The following is a 21,320-nucleotide window of genomic DNA, read 5'->3' as shown; positions in this document are numbered from 1 at the left end:
CCTGAGGCATTCAGGAAAGACACACAGGGATTTTGGACTCCTTACAGATCTCTTAATATCTTTATTTTTAGTGAGAAAGAGTCTGTCTGTGACATGTGGAAGGCACCATGGCAGTAAAGTCAAGTGGGTAACTGTGCAGCTGTACATACCTCCTTTGAGTGCAGGGAAAGGTGGTGCCAAATGTGCATCGAGGAGTCAGATCCTGTGTTGGTTGAAGTACATTAAGTCATGCAGATTCTGGCAGACCCTGAACAGCCCTTCTTTGCCACTCTTAAAACCAAGATGGACTAACATTTCTGGAGTGCTGTCTGACTCTGAAAAGCAAACAGAGGAAATCCAGAAGGCGTTATTAGAGGGGAATTACAGAGGAATAAAGGTGGATATATTTTTGAATAGATTGTTACATTTCTGAAATCAATTATCCAAAATGACCCATTCTCCCTCAAGACATTAGCTGGAAGAAAACATAAAGAAATTTCTTGACAACCTTTCCTGAGACCTTAGCAAGCAGACAGGAAAATATGGCGCAAACAGCTGCAAGTATTGTTACTCTGATGGCTGCAGGAGCTACGGCTTTGACCTGCAATCTTCAAACAAGGGAAGTGCTGTAAATTAATTATTCTTACATTCTGGTGTTCTTTGGTAAATTTATGTACATCCTAGAAAACAATGGCTTTACATCATCCTAGAACTATAATCCTTCTGTTTGTATATACTGGTGGGTCTACACATAATTAAACTCTCATTTTTAGGAGAGGGGAATAGACACAGCAAAGCCAAATGCATGACATCTACATTCAAAGGACAAAGCAACTGAAGACTGAGTGATGACACATTTTGTCAGGCTACAGTTCCCTTAAAAGTGATTTATATTAGTCAGTTATTACACTGCCTAGATGGTGCAAGCATCCCTTGATAGGTGGAAACAAAACATTCTCCCTGCTTGGGTGCCCATCATCGATTGGCACCCAATTTTGATTTAAAGTCACCATTTTGACTTAAAGAAAGTTACGTCCTTCTGCTTGCACCTACAAGTTTTCACACGGCCAACTAGAGGCACAGTCCGGGTATAGTGTGCGACTCAGAGACTGCTCCTTTGCTTGATGTTGCCTTTGCTTGTGCAAGAGCCCTGTAAAGCTAGACTGATTGCAGCAGACATGTTTCATCAGCTGTTCCTGTTGTTAGACATGTAGTCAGAAGTGTTCAAGCAATTTCAACTTCCTGTCCCACAGTATACTTTTAAAGACATTTTTTTCAGAACTCAGTTCAACCATCTGCCTTTTCCTCCATTTCTTTCCCATGGCAAAAGGGGTCAGAAATGGTACGAAATGGCAAAATTGATTTTAGCCTTCACTGCTGTTCAGAGCTGAATCTGGGCCTCCACATCACTTCTTCTACTCTCATGGCATTGCTGCTGGCAAATTGCAGCAAGGAAGGATGACAGACACTCCAGATCAAGCCTTTTCCTCCAGCTTAATAGGCTGAAATAATAGCTATTAATCTTCCCAAAAGACCCAGAGTAAAGCAGGAACAAAACTACCTTCATATTGTTCAAATTATTTTCCGTCATGTTCCAAATGATGAGGGCTCTAAAAGAAAAGAATTTGCATCCACTGCAAACACCGAAGACCTGGAATCAGTTTCCAGAATGTGACACACAGGCAGTTGCCAGCCTGATCAATTCAATTAAGTTCAATATCTCACAAAGTATTTCAGGACAACATGTCATTCTCAGTGGAAAACACTCAGCAGTCACAATTAATTGACATTTTCGGAAATATAGCAGTTAAATAATTTACTGTTCTCTTTCAGCTTATGTTCTCATGCCCACAGCTCTGACAACAAGAGAATTTGGCACTCTGATTGTATTCATTGGGATTGAATACAGCAGCTCAGCTTTCAGGTGAAAACGTTAGCAATTGCAGAGTGCTCATTTTATGCTTCAGCTTATATTTTCATCTGAGAACTCAGCCATCCTCTACAGTGGAGGCAGTATTCCCAGTGAGACACTGGTGGGCTGCAATTCCACCTTTCTAAGGATAAGAGCATGAAAGATGTCCAGCTTTGTTGAAGGCATATGTAAAAGCTTGCCTTACTGGAACAAACAAAGCCTGTTTTCACTGTCTGTAGTATCTACTTTTCTGTTTATGTGGGACCATTCAATTTGTCTTCTGTAATTACAAGGTGTACAAAAGCAGTAATTGCAAAAATTCATTATTTCGAGGCAGAGGTGCAAGCATTAATGTTTATATTTATTAAAAAAATTGGAAATTTATAAATACCAATAAAAAACATAATCTTGTATTTATTTGAATTAGAAGTGCTGTCCTACGCCTATTATGTTCAAGTAACACCCTCCCCTTTCAGCCATGCCTGTAGATGCCTGTGATGGCACCTCTGCTGCAGGCAGGAGGGATTTGTGCCGTACCCATTCTCTCCAGGAACAGAAGGCCTTTGGATGATCCAGAAATTGGGAACTAGCATTAAGTAAACTGAATTCTCTTAACATTAGAAAGAAGGTGAAAAGAGGAAGAAAATGAGATGAATCTGGGTAAACATTACACAATAGAATTAATGACAGGCAGGCAGGCACAGGATGGAGCAGAAGCCCAGCCTCTGTATCCCTGACTCATCACATGCTGCTGGAAAGCACCAGGCGAGCAGAAGGGAAAGAGGCTGAAGTTACTATCCTATACACTCTGCAACAGGAGCACTCAGACCAAATGAGGTAGGCAGTGTAAATGTTTAATTAGAAAAGTTTCTGTGGTAAATCTCCCTGGAGCTGGAGAAATAGAAATACAGAAATATATATGGCCTTCCTAATTCTAGAAGTAAATATAAAAGCTAATGAAAGTGTTAATGTGAAGAGTAAGAAGTAATTTTAGCATTAGGAGATACAAAATCTAGAGCAGCTATAAGAAGCTGAAATAATCATATGTAAAGAACAGATTCCAGAAGTCATCTCCACTCCTTTCTAGTATGTAAAATGTTTGTTGAAGTGCTATTCCTTCTAAAACCATTTTTCTCAGTTTCTCCCAAGAAGGGAAAACCTTACAACAAAACACCACTGCAGTGGAAAGGTTTTAGTATCACATTGAGTCAGAGAGCAAGCCAGCATTGCCCCCGAGGCAGGATTGATATGAAATCATAGTCGGCATTATCATGGCTTTCTGTTTCCTGAAAACCACAAACCTTTATTGTATATGTATTTTGCTCCCTACAGCTTGTATAAGAAGATGTGTTAAAGAGTTTATTTTCTTGGCAGAGATACAAGGTAAGTGGCTGAAAGAAATACACAGTGCTGTGTAAAATACTGGGGAAAAAACCCTTTTCAGACTGGCTTGTATTTCAACACTGAGATTAAAAGTTGGCACGGGATGGTGGAAATCATTCTGGTTTTCTGCTGTGACCTTGTGGGGGGAGGGTGTGTGTACTAAAATACAGCTGGGTCAGTGTCAGATGATTTGCAGCTAACAGATAGTGCAAGAACTATGAAGGACCAAAATATCACAAAGGTATCTTTTTAAGAAGAAAAATCTGGGTAGTCCCCTACACATAACCATTTGTAGCCCAAACTGTGATATGTAGGCACCAACAGCAAGAAGAGTTTATCTTAGAAAAATGCAAAGCACTGCACAAAAGTGGCCTAGATTTGCAGTAAGAGGGCTGAGAACATAAAAAGTACCAACAAAGAAATGAGTCATCCTACTCATTCATAATTTGCCCCCATAGCAAGGATGTTTGCATTTAAGCTCAAATCATGCTAAAGCATTTTTTGCTTTGCAGCTGGTGATAGGTTAAAAGGAAAGTGGCAGTGTTGATTACAGAATCTTAGTGATGAGGAATAACTCCATGATCACTGTTAACTCGGTCTCTTTGGACTATCTGTGTTGGCATGCAGTTTATGAAGAAATAACTATCAAAAGGAAATACAGCGAGAGATGTGTGTAAGGTGATATAGGTCAGGAGGGGGTTATTATGGACAATTTTACTATTCACTATGAATTCCCAATGGTAAGTTTCTTAGTATAAGCACAGAATGCTTATATAGTTACATTTTCTCTTGAATGTTAGAAGAAAAAGCTATACTGGCATAAAATACCCTTATTGTGACACAAAACAAATCATCATGGTTGCTGAAAAATTGGATGCCACCCAATGGAAAAAATAGGCAGATACAAAAGAGTGCCTGGAACAGGTCTTTAATCTTTAAGCTATCTTCAATTTTGCTGATTATGTGAGATTGTTCCATTTTTCAGTGAACTAGTTCAGCTTCTACCATCTTCAGTTTCCAAGGTTCAGTTTCAATTTCAATCTTCAGTTGCCAATGACCCACATCCATTTTACCAATCTGCTCATTACATATTTGTTAGCTATTTTTGTTACTCTGAGCATAACTCAGAGTTACCCAATGTCTTATAAGGTCCTTTTCCAATCATTTGGCAAAGATCCAAAACAAGAATTAAGATTTCTACATTTACAAGCTATGCCTTGGGATTTGACCTACTCAGTATGAAAAGAACAATTGGGGCAGAGACAAAACACATTTCAATGCACTTTAAGGGCTATGGTTATGGGTGTTAAATGGAGTACAATTTTTTTCTCTCTCTTGAAGCAGCCTGTTTCTGAAGAATGGCATTGAGTGACCTCCTTTATCCAGATAATCCCAAGAGAAAGCAAGAACTGATCCAGCTGCATCAGCAATTGCTTGACTGTATGTCCACAAATTTCCATGCAACAAACGAGCTGGTTGGAGTGCTGAATGAACACCTGGGCTGTACTATTACCCCCATCGAGATGCGAGAGAGCAGTACAGTCAAGGAAAACTGTGAAACTATCATTCAAGTCATGAGTGAGATTCAGCATCAAGTGCAGAAGATTGATAGTGACATGAAGGAAAAGCTGGAGCCAGTGCTGTACCAAAAGTTATATGACATCAAAGAGCCCGAGCTGGAGAAAATTGCAATAGCCCAGAGAGTTTTTTCCATTATTTTTGGAGAAGCAACTTCAACAGCTGCAATGGTAGCTATCAAACTTCTTAGCTCCAATCATTTAACTCTCAGTGTGAGCAAGCTCATTGGTCTCCTTGCGCAAATTGGGGCATCTGTTCTCGGGGGAGTTAGTATTACCATTATTGGGCTTGGCCTTGAAATGATTCTCCATGCCATCCTGGGAGCCATGGAGAGGAGTCAGCTTCTGACAGCTGTGAGAAGCTATGAGGAGCACCTGGCTGAGTTTAAAGCAGCCTCAGAAAAGTACCAGCAAGCCATACATGAAGTAACTACTTTGGTGAGACAGCAAGTTCAGTAAATGAAGCTGGAGTTCTCTTTTCTGCTGTGACAGTAGCTGCAGCAGCTATGCCTGCAGAAACCTTTTTGATTTATTACGATAAATGAAACTACTGATGGCTTTTTATTTTCTTATTTGTGGCAGCAGAACAAGAAAAGTGAATTCAGGAAACTGGCACTGAATATGAATAGAAAACTGGTTTACAAGGGTTTCGGGGGGAGCAGTGTTTCAAATAGTTTGCATCTCTCTTTAAGCTTATTTTCTGGGAAGCATTATAGGTAACCTTGAATTGTAATTCATACTAGAGACAATAATACAGACTACTGGACCAGTAGTGGTAAGAAAGAGTGTTTCTATATCATAGATGACAACACAGTGGAAGAAAACAATTTCAACAAGGCAATTCATGCCAGAATCTGGAGGCTTTATAAAGACATCTGTGGTTGCTAAACTCTTAGTGTGGATTAGGGCTAAACCTGGTAAACTGAATTCCCTGTTCATTACAAAGACTAGCTGAAGCATATTTAGCTGCTATTTTCTGCCCTCCTAAGGAGCCAGCCAGAGATCTACTTTAAATAAACTCTAATCCCAGTAGTTTGGCAGGTAAGAGAAGCCTGGGCCTGCACACAAACACACACAACCTTGCTCCACAATGGAGAGAAATCATCTGCTGTGCTCCGGGTGTGCCTGGCCATGAATAACCTGTTATGCTGGTAATGCTCTGCTCCTGCCAACCCTCATTGTAAAAATTTCTGTGCAAAGTTGCTCTTTTGTTGATTGAAGTGGGATTATGCACATGTACAAGTGCCTTTAGGATTGCAGCCCTATTAATGTACTAAAGTTACTTTCAAGTGCTTAACCTGATCCCACCAGTGTGGGACTGCCAAGAACGTGCTCAGATTCTGCATTTCACAATATGCTACCAATTGTCCTTATTTTTCAGATTTTAAAACCAAAGCTGGAAGCAAGAACATTATTTGTACTCTCTTCCCCTGATTTGCTGTGGATTGTTTATTCTTGATCTTAGAAAAAAAGGTAATTTAAGAATTAATAAAAATGTACACAAGTATTGGAAGACCCCTCTTTTCTGTACTTGTGTTTTGGGTCTGTTTTGGTTTGGTTTGGTTGGGTTTTGGTTTTGGGTTTGTTTGTTTGTGGTTTTTTTTGTCTGAAAATCAATCTTAAACCAAATAACAAAATAGTGCTAAAAGCTTAATTATATATGCAATTCATAATTTTTTTAAATACATGATAGACCAATCTAGTAGGGTTCTGCATAGGTTCCTTTTTTAGTACTCACTTCCCCCATAGTAAAACCGTGTCCAAATTTATACATGTTTGCTAATATTTAAAATTAGCAATCTTAATTTGTTAATAGTGCCTATGAAACAAAGAGAGGGGTGAGATTCAAAACACTTCCATCCTGGGGTTTGGGGGATTTGTTTGTTTGTTCTTTCGGGTTTTTATTCTCCTCCACTTCTGTTCTCACTTCAATGTTTTCTGACTCCTCTTCCCTTTTATGCACAAAAGCCACTAGATGGCAATGAAACCGCTGGTACTCAACAGCTCAGCCAAGTCAGCAGGGAGAAAGCCCAGGGTTCAGAAGCATAGATGGGTGCAGGGACTGAGAAACTGGGACCAGCTGCAGACTGGGCTATGCAAGTCAGGAAAGGCACTTCAGTGGTGGCAAAAAGTACTGCCTTGCCTACACGAGGTATTGTGGTGGATGACTTGGTGACCTGAGGCATCCTTTCTCCAAGATGTAACATCTGTTGTCTCCTGACATAAGAGGCACTTGGTTTAGAGATACTTGTGTAGAGGCAAGAGACTGTCAATCAGTAGAACAGCAATATCTATGTGTTGGAGAGGTAGGAGTTCCTGGCTCTAGTTTTCTATGTCCAAATGTACACTCTAAACTAGGAATTAAAATCAGAGATTGCCAATCACTGATGTATGAGAATAGTGGAGTCAAATAAAACCAAACCTGTTGTATTTTTCAAGCAATTTGCCCACATGTTCTTGAATGCAAATGCTAAGCAGTGTCAGGGGAAGTGAGGTACGCAATGAAGAACACAGAGATATGCAATTGCTACTCACCTCTAGGTATATCCTTGTTCCTGGTGGATTTAAAAGAAAGATGGTTTCCCCAAAATAGATTTAATTCCCTGCTCTCTCTAATCCCCTGGCCAGTCTTACATTTGGTAAGATGTCAAACTAGTGTATTGATGTTTCCCCTTTAGACTCCTTCAAGCTGTCTCTCAGTGTGACAGAAGTAGCAAGTGAAAAATGTGAGAGGACTATTGTCCTCCAAATCAGCAGCCACTGCTGAGAAAGCAGTCAGGGCTGAGGCAGTACCACTATCCCCACTGAGCCCAGCATTGCCGGGACAGAAGAGCCCAAGCCTTGTGAGGTGCAGCTAATCTTTGAAGACGCAGCCATCCCCCTCTACAGTGACATGGCACCTGACTGGGGTGTGTATGACCACAGCTTTCCATCGCACCCTCTTGAGCATTCTGCCTTTGCTCAAGCTGTTGTTCTGGACAAAGGATTAAGAATTAAAACTGCAATATACTTGTTCCAAATAAGAACAACCTCAAAAAAACTGCAAACCAGCCTAAGCTGCTTCCAAATCTATGTGGAAACACAATACGGTTGTAAACAAAATCTGCCCAGCTGAACATTCTTTCTGATGACAGGAGTAATACAAAGAGAACATGTCAGAGGCACAGGGTGGGGATGACCAGGCTCTGCATGTAGTTAGCAAGACTCCCTAGGCACTGAGAGCTCCTGAAGCCTTGGCTCTGAGGATGCTCCTTGATTTTGACTTTGTGCAGTTTGTGACTAATGCTGGCATTAATGTGATGCATAGTTTATAGTCTTACCCATTCCTGCAGTGATCCTTACAAATAAGCCAACTGAATCTCCATTACTTTAAAAATTATAACAACATAGTGTTGCATGGTATGTTCACCAGGAGCAGGGAGTCTAGAAACCCTGCCCACAGATCTGATCACCTCTGCTCTTAGGTGCCACCTGTGCAGAGAAAAATTTTCTTCCTACATCTCCTCCCCAACATGCTGGTTCTTTAAGTCTGCACCCATATTTTATTGCTTGCACATTGATGCATTGTGCATCTTCATCCTGGTTCTTCATGTGCTGTGGACTTTGGCTGGAAACTGTACTTTGCACAATGACATAAACCAGCTCCCACCAGCTGTTCACCAGCCTCGCCCATTCACTACAGCGGCGGCTGTAGGAAAAGACAAGTAACACAGCAGCTTCTCTGGTCCCAATGGGATCAAATTATCTCTTCTGTTGTCTTTGTACATCTGAGCTGCCCGAAGAACATCATCCAGTCAACTTTTTTTCCAGTAGATCCCTGAAGAGCAGCCGGCGCAGGAGCCCAAAGAGGGATCCCAGCCCCGCTCACGGGGAAGCAGCGCTGCAGCAAGGCCAAGCCTGCAGTAAACCACGGAACAGACTTGGGGCTGTGGGCAGCCCCTGCTCCCGCAGCGCTTTGCGTTTATTCCCCATAGACAGAGGCTTCCCACACGCCTCTCGGCTCTACCTTGTTTCAGGGCACGGGGGCCACTTTGGGGGATCTCCCCGGGAGAGCTTGGGACAGCAGAAGCCGCGTCGGCCGCGTTCGCAGCCCTATTTCCAGCAGGGGCCGTACGGGCGCACCCCTCCTGCACCGCGTGTGTCCACCACCCGCTCCCAGAGCCTGCCGGGGCCGGGTGGGCGCTGATCTATCATCCCTGTCCCCATCCCCATCCCCATCCCCATCCCCATCCCTATCCCTATCCCTGTCCCTATCCCTGTCCCTCTCTCTGCCTCGGCCTGGCCCCGTTTCCGCCCCGACTTCCCGCCCCCTCGGGTCGAACCATAGAGTTGCAGCCTCCGAGCAGGAGCGAGGGGCGCCGGAACCACCGAGCTGGGGTCGTCGCTTCCGGAGCGCGGCTCCGCGCCACCACTCGGCGCCGCTGCAAGATGGCGGCGGGGCGGCGGTGGCGGGCGCGGGGCTGAGCGAGGCCGCTGCAGCCGGAGGCAGCCGGGCCTGGCCGGCCCGAGGGGTGAGAGGGGCGCGACGGTGCTGGGCTGCGAGGAGAAGAGAGGCGACGACAAGGCGGCAGTTCGCCCTGCCTCATTTTCGTCGTCTTTCCATCGGGTGGGAGTAGGAGGGGGGGCTTTCTGCCCCGTTCCCCTGTGGCCAAAAGAATAATGAATTAAGTGCATGATTTGTTATATATATTTTTTTTCACCTTCTGCCGTTAACTTGTTGCGTTGAAACTATAGTCTGGGTTCTTAGAATATGTGAAGTTCGAGGTTTCAGAAGTTTGTTTTCTTTCCCTTTAGCCTTTAAATATATAAATATGGGAAATACGGGGTGTAATTGTAACTCCTGCCTCTGTTTGGTGAGCTTCCCACCTACAGAAGCGATAGTGTCTTGCAAAAGGAAAAAGCAAACCCACCCCAGTGTTTTGGCAGGGAAGTAGGTTTGGAAGGGGAGGCAGAGAAGTAACATCTCTGGCTGTAGTTTGGACACTTACATAGCCAGCTGTAAGCTGAAGAAATGTGTAAAAACAGGAAATAATTTTTTGCAGAATAATCCTACACATGTTGATGCAGTAGGTGCTGGGGAGAGATATCAGGGGCAGTTAGAAGTCTGAGGAAGGGAGGTCTTGTGGGGAAACATTTGAAACAGAAAGGTAAGAACTGGAGAGCATTTATGAGAATGAATGAGAAGCTAAAATCTGACAAACTCTCAGAAAAATAGAATATGTGTTTCTCCCTGCCCTGCACCCCTCCATAGTGTAAGCACAAAGCTTCTTGGTTTGAGTTGTAGCGTGAATAATAAAAAATCATCAATTAGTTTAAAATTTTAGCTTACTGAAGTGGTAGTCAGTAGGTACTTAGTTAAATAGCAGTACTTTGTTGGACTAGGAGCTCATAGGTTTGAGGACCTTATTTGAGCTCTTTGAGGGAGTAACTTGCTGATAGAAAGAGGAGAAACAAGCATCCTCAGACTACCAGTGTGTAAGACCTGAAACCATGTCATCTTTTCCAGGTCCCTCCCTCTTTTTTTAGTTTTGTTTTTTGAGGCAGAAGAAGAAAGATCAAAATGGGGCGGAGATCTACATCATCCACCAAGAGTGGGAAGTTCATGAATCCCACAGATCAGGCCCGTAAGTATCCATAAAAACTAAGCAGGTAGGTAGTGCCTAGAAGAGCAGATAAAAAACTTTCTCTGAGGATAGAATCCTCACTTGTGGATCAGAACTGAGTTTCTCTAACTTGAAAAATATTATCTCAGTTTTGTCTGGGAAGGCTGCTTGTTTTCATACTCTTGCTTCTCTTAAGTATTTACCTCTTGGTTTTCAGCTGGTTATCAGTGTTGAAAGGCCTTTGTACTTAGCTGTTAGATAAACTGCAGGCTGCTTCCTGAGACAGAGTTAATCTGAGGAATTTGAGGAACATGTCAAATTTTGCAGGTGCTCTGATTAGATGGGCAAATTGTCTTACTGGTTTTTTCTGGTTTTGGTAACATGCCAGGTGTTATCAATGCTCAGTGAATAAAGAAAATCCAGACTCCCACAATAGATGTGCTTTATTTCAGAGGTGTTCTTAAAGCCTACATATTTTTAAAGTGTGTTACCCGATGACTCTATTTCAGCTTCTGTGCAACAATCTTTTCATAATTGCGCCTATCACTGTGAATAGGGTTGCCTGTTGTTCTTTTTTGTATTGAAAAAGCCCTGCTTCTGGAGACATGAAGACTGCAATATCTCTTTTTTCTGTATAAAAGACAAGAAATAGGAATCTATTTCATGCTGTATTTCTCTTTTGCTGGGAAGCTGAGTAAGTCTTTGTAAAATGAATGAGGTGTTGAGAAACAGCCCTAGTCTTGAAGAAGGAAAGGTTTTTCGTTAATTTGATTTTGTCTTTCAAGTTGTTATTTTCTTTTTCTTTTCCCCCCTAGGTAAGGAAGCTCGGAAAAGGGAACTAAAGAAGGTAAATTAAGAGATTAGGGGACATTTAGTTGGCATTTCCTATACTATGTATCATGTAAAGGGCCATGAACAGACTGTGGATATTTTGCTTGATATCCTGAGACTGACTTTGAAAATATTATCCAAACACATAGTTTAAAAACTATAGAAGTCTTGTTTGCAGTAAACATATCCCCAGCTGTTTTTAAACTTGTAATTATTTTTAAAACATTGCTGGAAGTACTTAGTAATTTAAAAAATCCCAAAACAACAAAGCAAAGAAGAGAGCAACAAACCAAATTTTAAAAAATCCAAACAAAGCATCCAAAACTCACACACTTCTTAGTGTGTTTTACTGTATTTTGTCACTTGGTTATTGTGTGATTATGTGTGTTTAGATGGAGTGAAGGAATGGTAGTAGCATTTGCAATTACCAAGATAGCGGAATTAAAATGACCAGAAATTTTAATTACATTTGCTGCTGATTTGTGCCACGGTGAGCATTTTCAGGACATTTTGAGATGTGATTTGTTTCTTCAGACTGAAAATACTGGGAAAGGAGTAACAGATATTTTGTGTCTTTCTACTGTGAAACTTTTCTATCTGCTTGATCTCTGATCTCAGAACAAAAAGCAACGGATGATGGTACGAGCAGCGGTACTGAAGATGAAAGATCCAAAGCAGATTATCCGGGACATGGAAAAACTGGATGAGATGGGTGAGTGAAAGGTACCAGGTGTTGGACTTAGGCAGTCGTTTATGTAGATGCATAGTGTAGATTTAACAGCCAGCAGGGGAGACTGAAATATGAGTAATCTTTTTTTCCTTTTCTGTTAGAAGGGGGATTCTGTGAATATCTGGGGATTGATTATAATTTGAAATGTTGTGGTGCCATCAAAGAGGACTTTTTTTCCCAGAAGTTGATTGATAAGAAGAATGAGTAATGTGTGTGTGTGCTGCTAATGTAGAGTTCAAGGAGGAGATTGTCATAAGGCTGAAGACTTCTTAAAAACAGGGATTGGAACTTGTTTTGAAATAGTTTCATTCATCATAGTTGTGCAGTAGAGTAATTTGCAAATGTTTTGTCAATTTTTTTGCTGTCTTGGATCAGAGTTTAACCCAGTACAGCAGCCACAACTTAATGAAAAAGTGCTGAAGGATAAACGCAAAAAGCTTCGTGAGACTTTTGAGCGTATCCTGCGGCTCTATGAGAAGGAAAATCCTGACATCTATAAAGAGCTGCGCAAGTTGGAAGTGGAGTACGAGCAGAAGAGAGCACAACTCAGCCAGTATTTTGATGCTGTCAAGGTAATCCTTACTGTACTTCAGTCTTGTAACTGTGGTAATGTATTCTCTTTGCTCATTAGGTGTGACAGTTACAGAGAAAGGGAGATGTATGTGAGTTCAGCATCCTGTGGCCCATATGAATACTAATTTGCATAGTACCTCGAATTAGAGCATTTCAGTGAGTGGTAGTTGTCAGGTCACTGTCTGTCTCTAATACGCTGATCTCATTCAACATGAAAGGAGGAGGGGGAAATTCATGTTTCAAATCAATAATATCAGCCTTTTGTTTTCTGTGTTAAAGAGAGAGCAGGTCTGTGAGTGTGCAATTGATATTTCCGTGAGTTTCTGCTAAATCTCTTGCTGGAAACAATGAGAATCCTTTGGCATTCCTTTTAAAGATCTTTCTCTAATATTCATCCCTACCTGGAGGTGTGCTGGAGAACATAGTGTTGTGCAAGTGCAAGGATCTGTAAGACCTTTTTTTTCTCTTTCCTTTGGAACATGCAGCAGTCTGTGACTTGAATACTTAAAAACCACAAAAACACAACCATACTTGTCTACATCATCTTCATTTTGCAGACTCAAGGTCTAAAAGAAGATGGAAACCTGACTGAGTTTTGACTGGAATACTAAAGCTTTTCATGGGTGCATTGCAAGAGCTTTGGTTTGCATTGAAAGCTTTTACTGTTAACACTTTCCCAAATTTCTTTCATGGACTGCTGCAAGATAACACATTCTAAGAACAGACATGTTTGACAAGTGGTGGCAGGTTCTGTGTGTTCTGTACTTAAAAGAAATAATGAGTTTGTGCAGTAGCTTCTGTGGGAGTAACCTATTATCTTTTTTTTCCCTCCCTTCTAGAATGCTCAGCATGTTGAAGTGGAAAGTATCCCCTTGCCAGATATGCCTCATGCTCCATCCAACATCCTCATACAGGACATTCCCCTTCCAGGGGCTCAGCCACCTTCTATCCTCAAGAAGACATCAGCCTATGGGTAAGTGAAAAAAAAAAAACTTAAAGGGGAAGTAAAAAGGAAGCACTCATATTACGGGGTTGGAGCTAGAGATAGAAGCAAAGGTAATATTGACTCGTAGAAGTCAGGAGTTCTGTGCAAGTGAATTGTGCTTTCTTTTAACCAAAGCTGGTTTTAATCTTTCCACACTATTACAGCTTTTTGTTTAAATTTCTTTGAGTAACGCATTATGCCTTCTAGTTTTTGTCTTTTTCATGTCAGGAAAACTTAAAACCCTACTGTTTTGAACATAAATGCCCCTTAAATTGCCATATGTGTGTTCTTTTGTCCTGCTGGCATATTCAGTGTATATGAATAGTTCATATAAACTCCTAGTTTGCTTGGGTTTGTTTTTTTTTTCATTCTAGTGCTAGTTTTTTTCTATTTCTTTCTGAATAGCCTTCTGGCTTCACCAACTCTGTGATTATTTCATTTATTTTCTGTCATAGGATTCAATAGTTGATGTTTTTCAGTATTGTCTTTAGTTGCTTTTTGAGAAGCTTTTGTCTGATCTTCTGCAGTCATGTCTTTGTTTGAGGTTGTAAACTCCTTGTGTCAAATCTATACTTTTTAAATGTTCACGTTTCTTTTTAGAAGTCTGGGTATGCTGTGGTAAGAGAAGGCTAAATAATTCTACTAAAGGCATGTTTGCTTTAATTGTGTTCTTACATTTCTCATTTCCTTTCTTATTTCCAGACCACCAGTTCGGTCCATTTCTGTGCTTCCTCCTCCGGGACTTGGTGTTCCACGTTTACCTCCAGGCAGGAAACCCCCTGGACCTCCACCAGGGCCACCCCCCCCTCAGGTCCTACAGATGTATGGCCGTAAAGTGGGTTTCACCTTGGATGCGACTCCTCGAAGGCGAGACGAGGAGATTTCTTACAGTTCTGAAGCAGGTAAGGACTTCCCTGATCCTCTCTGGGGTTTTCCTTGATCTCTGTTTTGCTATGAGTGGTACTGCTGTGAGTACAGTATGCCCTAGACAAAGTGTTCTCTAGGCAATATGAATGTTAACACTACTTCAAGGACTCTTAAATGATTGCTCCTCTGAGGCAATTCAGATATATTAATAATATCTGCAGTTTTGCTACCAGCTGTATTTTTAAATGTTGAAACTTTTAATTACGTGTCTCAGATACTTCTTTTTCACAGATCAGATTTTTTTGGATGAACCCTTAACAGTGCTGAAACATTGTTCATATAATCCCTTTAAAAACCCAGTCACTCTCAGAGAAATCTTCTACTTAAAGAGCCCATCAAATAAACACCCCCCAACTAAAACCTCAACAAAATCCACAACCACCCCTGAGTGTGCATTTGCTAGGAGAGCATAGGTCCTCTTTTTCGTACAGCTGCTGTATCATCCCTAGAAACTTTTGTGACTAGATGGATTAGCTTTATTTCTTGCGAAAAGGCATCAAAATATTTCAGTGGTGGATAATTGCTGAATAAAAATTATTAATGAGTTGCAGTAGCAGTTGCCTTCACTTTTTTGCTGTGCAAATGAATCGGCAGGTTAATACAAAATCTTACAGATTTTCCAAAATATCCTTTAAGAACATATGCTGAAAAGTAAAGGGTTGACAGTTTGTCCATGCTGTTGCTGAGGGGAATGTTGTGACTGTAAACATACCCTGGTGTGAAAGAATAATATTTGGAGTTCATGCATTTCCTAATACTTTGCTTTCTGCAGGACAGCGAGGCCACGATGACGACATGTCCAGCACTAGTGAAGATGAAGGTTATCCTGAGGATATGGATCAAGATAAGCACGATGAGAGCAGCGATGACAGTGACAGCGATAGGTCAGATGCAGACAGTGAAGGAGAGGACTTCCTGCATCGTGATAATGACAAGGAGAGGGAAGGTGGTGAAGAAAAGAAATCGGGTATGAAGGGGAAATGAGAGACTGGGAGTTGATTTTTCTAAAGAAAAACACTACTTGATAGAGTTGAGGGCATGTGTATAATTTATTTGGTCAAGTAACAATGTTCTGACCACCTAAATTCCAGTTAAAGGATTTTTATTAATAAATGAGTCAGGAGGAGGCTATCTAGAAGTGAAGCAACTTTCAAATAAACCTGTTTTCTTAAAAGGTGTGTTAGCTTGTAGCTCACAAGCCATTTTTCACCTGAATCATTGCATTGGTAAGATACCCTACAAAATTAAACCTCAGTGTAAAATATGCCCACTTGCTTGGGGAAGACCAATTGGTAGAGAATACTAGGTCAGCAAAACTTCAAACTATCAGAGACACCAATGTTAACTCTTCTCTAAGGAGCATCCTTATTTTAAACTGATAGGCTGTCTATACCAGGTATCAAGGTAACTATCTGATTTTTCTTACTTTCTTCCCACCTGCTGTCACCCTCATCGGTACCTTGCTTTTCCAGGTCACAGTGTCCGGTTTGCAGACATGCCTGGAAAGTCACGAAAAAAGAAAAAGAACATGAAAGAACTGACTCCACTCCAGGCCATGATGTTACGAATGGCAGGTGAGTAAGGTGGATATAATATGTGGTGATATGTCATTAGGCTTCCAGTTAAGGTTTCTGTGAGCAGCTTACTTTGCACAGGTTTTATTTTGTAGAGTAAATACTTTACTGTCATAATGTAGGCTCTGCTGAGAGTACCAGCTCTCATTAGGTATTGGAGTTATAGTTTGGTTTTTGCTTTTTTTTTTTTTTTTTTCTTTTGTTTGTGTAGGATTTTTTTGTCTTGTTTTGTTTTGTAAACTTTTTGAAGTTTATTTTTGTTTAAGTAATGTCTATGTTTAGCATAGTGGAGTTGAAGAGTAGCAATTTACTGGAGTTTTTTTCTTCTAAGCCTTTTCTTGCTTAACTTTTAAGCAGTTGTTCAAAAGAAATGGGAATCCCTTGGTAAAAGAGTAACACTGTCTATGTTCTCAGCATGTAACCTATAAGGATTTGTACTCCTTAAAAACAACCTTCTGCTGAGATAAGTTGTCTTGTTTTGGAAAGACAGGTGTCTGCTGAGGAAGGCAGGGGCCTCCCTTGAAATGGAGATTGCAAACCCCCTCCCTCCAAATTATTATAATTTTGAAATTAAGAGGCTTTCAGGCAAAGATATGGGAGTAGGAATAACAGTTCTTTACTAGGAAAATTAAAATAAAAATGTAGTAGTACAAAAAAAGCAAACAAACAAAAAAAGAAAACACAGAGCCAGAATACAACCTGACACCCTGTCGGTCAGGGTGTTGGTAGCAGTCCAGTTAAGTCTTCCTGGAGTGACAGACATGGTTCTGTTGGAGTAGAGATGATCCTGTAGAAGGGTGTAGTTTTCCTCTGAAGGTCCAGCTGTGGTGAGATGGGTCTGGTCTACCTCTAGGAATCCAGTGGAAACAGGCTGTCCTGGTGTTCTGCATCTCAGATTACATCCAGGTAGGAATGCTTTGCTACTCCCACTGCATATCACATATGTGGAGCATCTCACAATGGGATGATGTAATTTTATCAGTCATGCAGTGAGCCTTAATGACGCATTAACAGAAGATACCTCCCCCCTTTCCCCAAGGGAGGATGGGTCATGGAAGAGATAAAGAACACTGCCCCACCTGGGAATAGAATAACAAATACTTTTGGTTACATTTTATATTTGGTTACATTTGCAACCTAAGACATAAGTTAACCAAACAAACAAACAAAAAAACTTAGTTTGTTTTAGAAAGAAACTCCAGTATTCTTCAAAGGTGTAGAAGTTTCTTGGACATGGGGATTATGTTTATTTTAACATTATGTCCCCAACCCCCTGTTGCTTCACCTTCCCACAAACTCCCGTAAAGCAGAGATTAAATAGCAGCAGTTTAGTTTGGCAGTACAAGTTTCAGGTCCCAGAGGAACACATAACTCTTGTTGTCAGAGCTCTCTCTAGAACAGCAATGATTTTCCTATTATTATTTTTTCCTATTATTTTTATTATATATATTATTATTTATTTTCCTATTTTATGTTCAACGGTAAGAAGTGGTAAGATTGTTTCTCTTTGAAGTAAGGTTTATCTTTCTCTTGCTTCTTTTTATTTTATTCTGTGTACTCAGTTTTCTCTGATGTTCATAAAGATGCCATGCGTAGACAGATTTTATAAGAGTATCTCCATGTCCAGGTCAAGAAATTCCAGAGGAAGGGAGAGAAGTGGAGGAATATTCAGAAGAAGAAGAGGAGGAGGAAGAGGACTCAGAGTCTGAAGAGACATCACAGCAACAGCAGCAGCAACAACTCAGTGAGGAAGCCCTTGCAGAGACCGGGTCATCTACTGCGACTTCCCAGGGACAGCAGCAGCAACAGAGTGCCCAGGCCGTGCCTCCAACTCAGATACAGGCACCTCCCATGCCTGGGCCTCCTCCGCTGGGACCGCCTCCAGCCCCTCCACTGAGGCCCCCAGGCCCACCCACCGGCCTTCCTCCTGGCCCTCCACCAGGTGAATTCTTAATTTATTCTGCTCTTAGGGATGCAGGCTCTCAGGCAGTGGTATCAGCTCAGGAGTTTGCAAGCTGCTGATGGAGCATATATACCCAGTTACTGAGACCTGTCTGTCATCAGTCTACATCAAGTTGCTGTACCTTGATTTTGTGGCATCAGGCTCCTGTAGCCTTCCTGATGATTCTCTTTGTTAGAGTTAACACTGGCAGACAGCAGTGGAGACAGTATATGAACTAAAAGAGCAAAGATACTTATTTTTAGGCCAGAAGAAAAATCAAATGTCACAGAGAAAGGTTTTTAGTTGTTTAAGTTCTGACAAACTCCGATCAGAAGCTGTTACCAGTTACTACTTGTATGGAGAGGAACCCTTTTTCCATGATACACTGGGACTTTCATAAAGATGCTTTAACTGTAACTGCTGCCTCTGCTTGAGATTTTTAGAAATTCTATTTAATCTGGCAGCTAGCTAATACAGCTTTTATTCATATGTTGAAGATCTTTACTCTTAGCTGATGAGTTAGTTGCTGGGATATATTTTTTGACTGTGAGTTAAATTTCTCTTGTTGCATGAATGCTTTCAGGAGCTCCTCCATTCCTGAGACCTCCTGGGTTACCAGGGTTACGTGGGCCTTTGCCTCGACTGCTGCCACCAGGTCCTCCCCCAGGGCGACCACCTGGTCCTCCCCCAGGCCCTCCACCAGGTCTGCCCCCAGGTCCTCCTCCACGTGGTCCTCCTCCTCGTCTGCCCCCTCCTGCCCCACCAGGTAAGAGGTTCTGCTTTTTTCAGTGCCAAGTCCCTTCTTGCTTTATTTTTGCAGTCTTGGCTGCGGTGATCAAGCCAGTGAGGTACAATTGGCTGCCAAATTGCCTTTGTTCCAGTCTGTGTCTGCATTGTGCTATGTGCTATTACATTATTCTGTACAATAACAAGTAAGTGCTGGGCATTGTTTGGTAGCAAGAAATCTGGCCTCAGAAAGGGAATTTCAGAGTTTAAACTCTCGCTCTGCTGGACTCTTTCTGAACAGCCTCTGGGTGCTGTAATGGTGCTCCATGAAAAGAGTTGGAGATCTGAATATTAATTTTTTGTGCCTGGGTTAGACATTTCTGATGACTCTGAAATTCCAGTGGGATCGATTGTCAAGAAACTTAATTGTCAGATTATAACTTCAAATTTAAAAGGGAGCAATAAACAAGCTCCTGTGGCTTTCAGAGTCTGAAGAGCAGTATTTTCAACCCAGCGTTTAGTGCAGATTTGAAAACGTTTTTTTTAAGCCAGTGCTACTGCATCTTGTTGGAGGTTTTGTTTTGCTTTTTGTTCTTGGCATTTTGAGCCTGTGCACTTTCTTGCTCAAATATTTTGAAATTCCCAGATGTGGAGACAGCTCATGCTTTTTGTCTTCTTACAGGCATCCCTCCTCCTCGCCCAGGGATGTTACGGCCACCTCTGGTGCCTCCCTTAGGACCTGCCCCGCCAGGGCTCTTTCCACCAGCTCCCATTCCAAATCCTGGGGTGCTGAGCGCCCCGCCCAGCCTGATTCAGCGGCCCAAGGCGGATGACACCAGTGCGGCCACCATTGAAAAGAAAGCCACGGCCACCATCAGTGCCAAGCCGCAGATCACCAACCCCAAGGCAGAGATCACGCGCTTTGTGCCCACGGCCCTGCGGGTGCGCCGCGAGAATAAAGGGGCGTCCGCTGCCTCCCAGAGAAAACAGGATGAGGAGCCTGCCCTCCCATTAACCAAAGCTGCCCCTAAGGCTGGATCGGCTGCCCCTATCTCTGTACAGACAAAGGATGATGTGTACGAAGCCTTCATGAAAGAAATGGAAGGTCTCCTGTGACCTGTTGTGGTCCTAGTCAGCTTTCCTGCCCCTCTGAACACGGATCAGATCACTGTGGAGGGAGAAGAAGGGAAAGTCCTCCTGCAAGCAATGAAAGGGCATGACGGGAAATAGTTCCCTACCCACAGGTTAACTTGCCAGTGTGCTGTGAATAGAGACTGCTTCAGCTGAGGTGTGCCTGGGGACCTCCTTTCAGAGCCACCATGTCCACTTGGTGAAAGGGAATTGAGAAGCCGATGCTGGTCCCCTCAAGTCTTCCCCCTTCCCTGGAGGAATGATACTCTGGGGACAGGGGTGACTATTCTCTGCCTAAGTCTTTACACACCCTGAGTGCTCTGGTGAGGGTAAGGGAACAGGTTTTTAGGAGCCAGAAAAGTGTTAGCAGCATTTAATACACAAATGGTTGTGCAGTTTTTATTTTCTGTACTGTTTTATTTGTTTCTGTAAATATTTTATAATCATGTTTTTCAGTTGCAGTGAGGTTGATCAATCATCTTTCTTCCAGGGTAGTCAGGAAGGTAATTTGTTGCATAGTACTGTACACTGGAATTTTTCACCCTATCCCCTTCATGGTCATCTTGATGAATTTTTGTTGGCTGGGGAAACTTCATTTTGTCTTGTGAAAGACAAACAATAAATGTTCAGTGTATCAAAATACAGCTTTCCCTGTGATTTGTGTCAAATTAGCAGGCAGGTGAAGAAGGGGGCAGCATTCTTTGCTTGCCTTGGAAGATGATAGAGGCGTTCAGAACCTCAGAAAAGAAAAATGATAATCACTTTGTAAATAACATATATTTACTTTTTCCCACTAAACTTCTGCTATATTCTTGTTTTTAAGTTCCTAAACATACCTTATAACCTTTACTGGTAGCTAGTAAAAACTTAAGTCCTGAAATACTACTAATAATTACAAATCTTTTGTGTATTTATATACTCTGATTGGAAGGTTTGCTTCATATCAAGCCTCAGATAACCACTGGGTGTCATGGACAGGCTACCTTAAGTAAAAATTAGTAAACAACTTTAAAGATAAAAGATTGACTGACAGATAATATTAGCCACAAGTAAAATTATTAAGATACCAGAGTAGCAGATACCTCAAACAATACATTTAGTTGGCTGTAACTTTCAGGCTTAGCTGAATGTACCATGTTTTGAGGTTAAATCTGCTTTAAGGAGACAAAAGTTATTACCTAACCAACTGAACTTACACGTGAAAACTTCTAATCTATTTTCACAAATTCTGGACACAATCAAAAACATTTGTTCTCTAACAGAAGAGCAGTTCTCTCTACACTAATATTTACATGAACCCGCCCACCTGATGCATGTTCTCTGCCTTCCTAATACATATTGTGTGATGTAACTACACGATTCTTGAAACACTAAGTTATTTCTTTATCGAGCAACTTCTGTAGTATATGATGACATCAGTTATGTTTATAAAAGTTGAGAAGATTCA

General features: G+C 41.6%; 2 protein-coding genes across 2 annotated transcripts; both read left to right on the top strand.

The window, feature by feature from the left end:
* Positions 1-4,537: 4,537 nt before the first annotated feature.
* SMCO3 (single-pass membrane protein with coiled-coil domains 3) lies at positions 4,538-6,164 on the top strand. The gene has a single exon (XM_063394897.1). The coding sequence runs from the start codon at positions 4,633-4,635 to the stop codon at positions 5,308-5,310; it is 678 nt and encodes a 225-aa protein (XP_063250967.1). The 5' UTR covers positions 4,538-4,632; the 3' UTR covers positions 5,311-6,164.
* Positions 6,165-9,232: 3,068 nt separating this feature from the next.
* WBP11 (WW domain binding protein 11) lies at positions 9,233-20,513 on the top strand. The gene is made up of 12 exons (XM_063396153.1): positions 9,233-9,362; positions 10,358-10,475; positions 11,270-11,301; positions 11,904-11,997; positions 12,391-12,587; positions 13,428-13,561; positions 14,276-14,475; positions 15,273-15,467; positions 15,973-16,074; positions 17,702-18,016; positions 18,600-18,782; positions 19,425-20,513. Exons 2-12 carry the CDS (start codon positions 10,412-10,414, stop codon positions 19,856-19,858), a joined length of 1,950 nt encoding a protein of 649 aa, XP_063252223.1. The 5' UTR covers positions 9,233-9,362; positions 10,358-10,411; the 3' UTR covers positions 19,859-20,513.
* The last annotated feature ends 807 nt before the right edge of the window (positions 20,514-21,320 follow it).

Source organism: Prinia subflava, chromosome 4, assembly GCF_021018805.1.
Source record: "Prinia subflava isolate CZ2003 ecotype Zambia chromosome 4, Cam_Psub_1.2, whole genome shotgun sequence".
Classification (NCBI taxonomy): Eukaryota; Metazoa; Chordata; class Aves; order Passeriformes; family Cisticolidae; genus Prinia; species Prinia subflava.
Note: the sequence above shows the minus strand (reverse complement) of the source record. Positions and strands in the feature narration are given on the sequence as shown.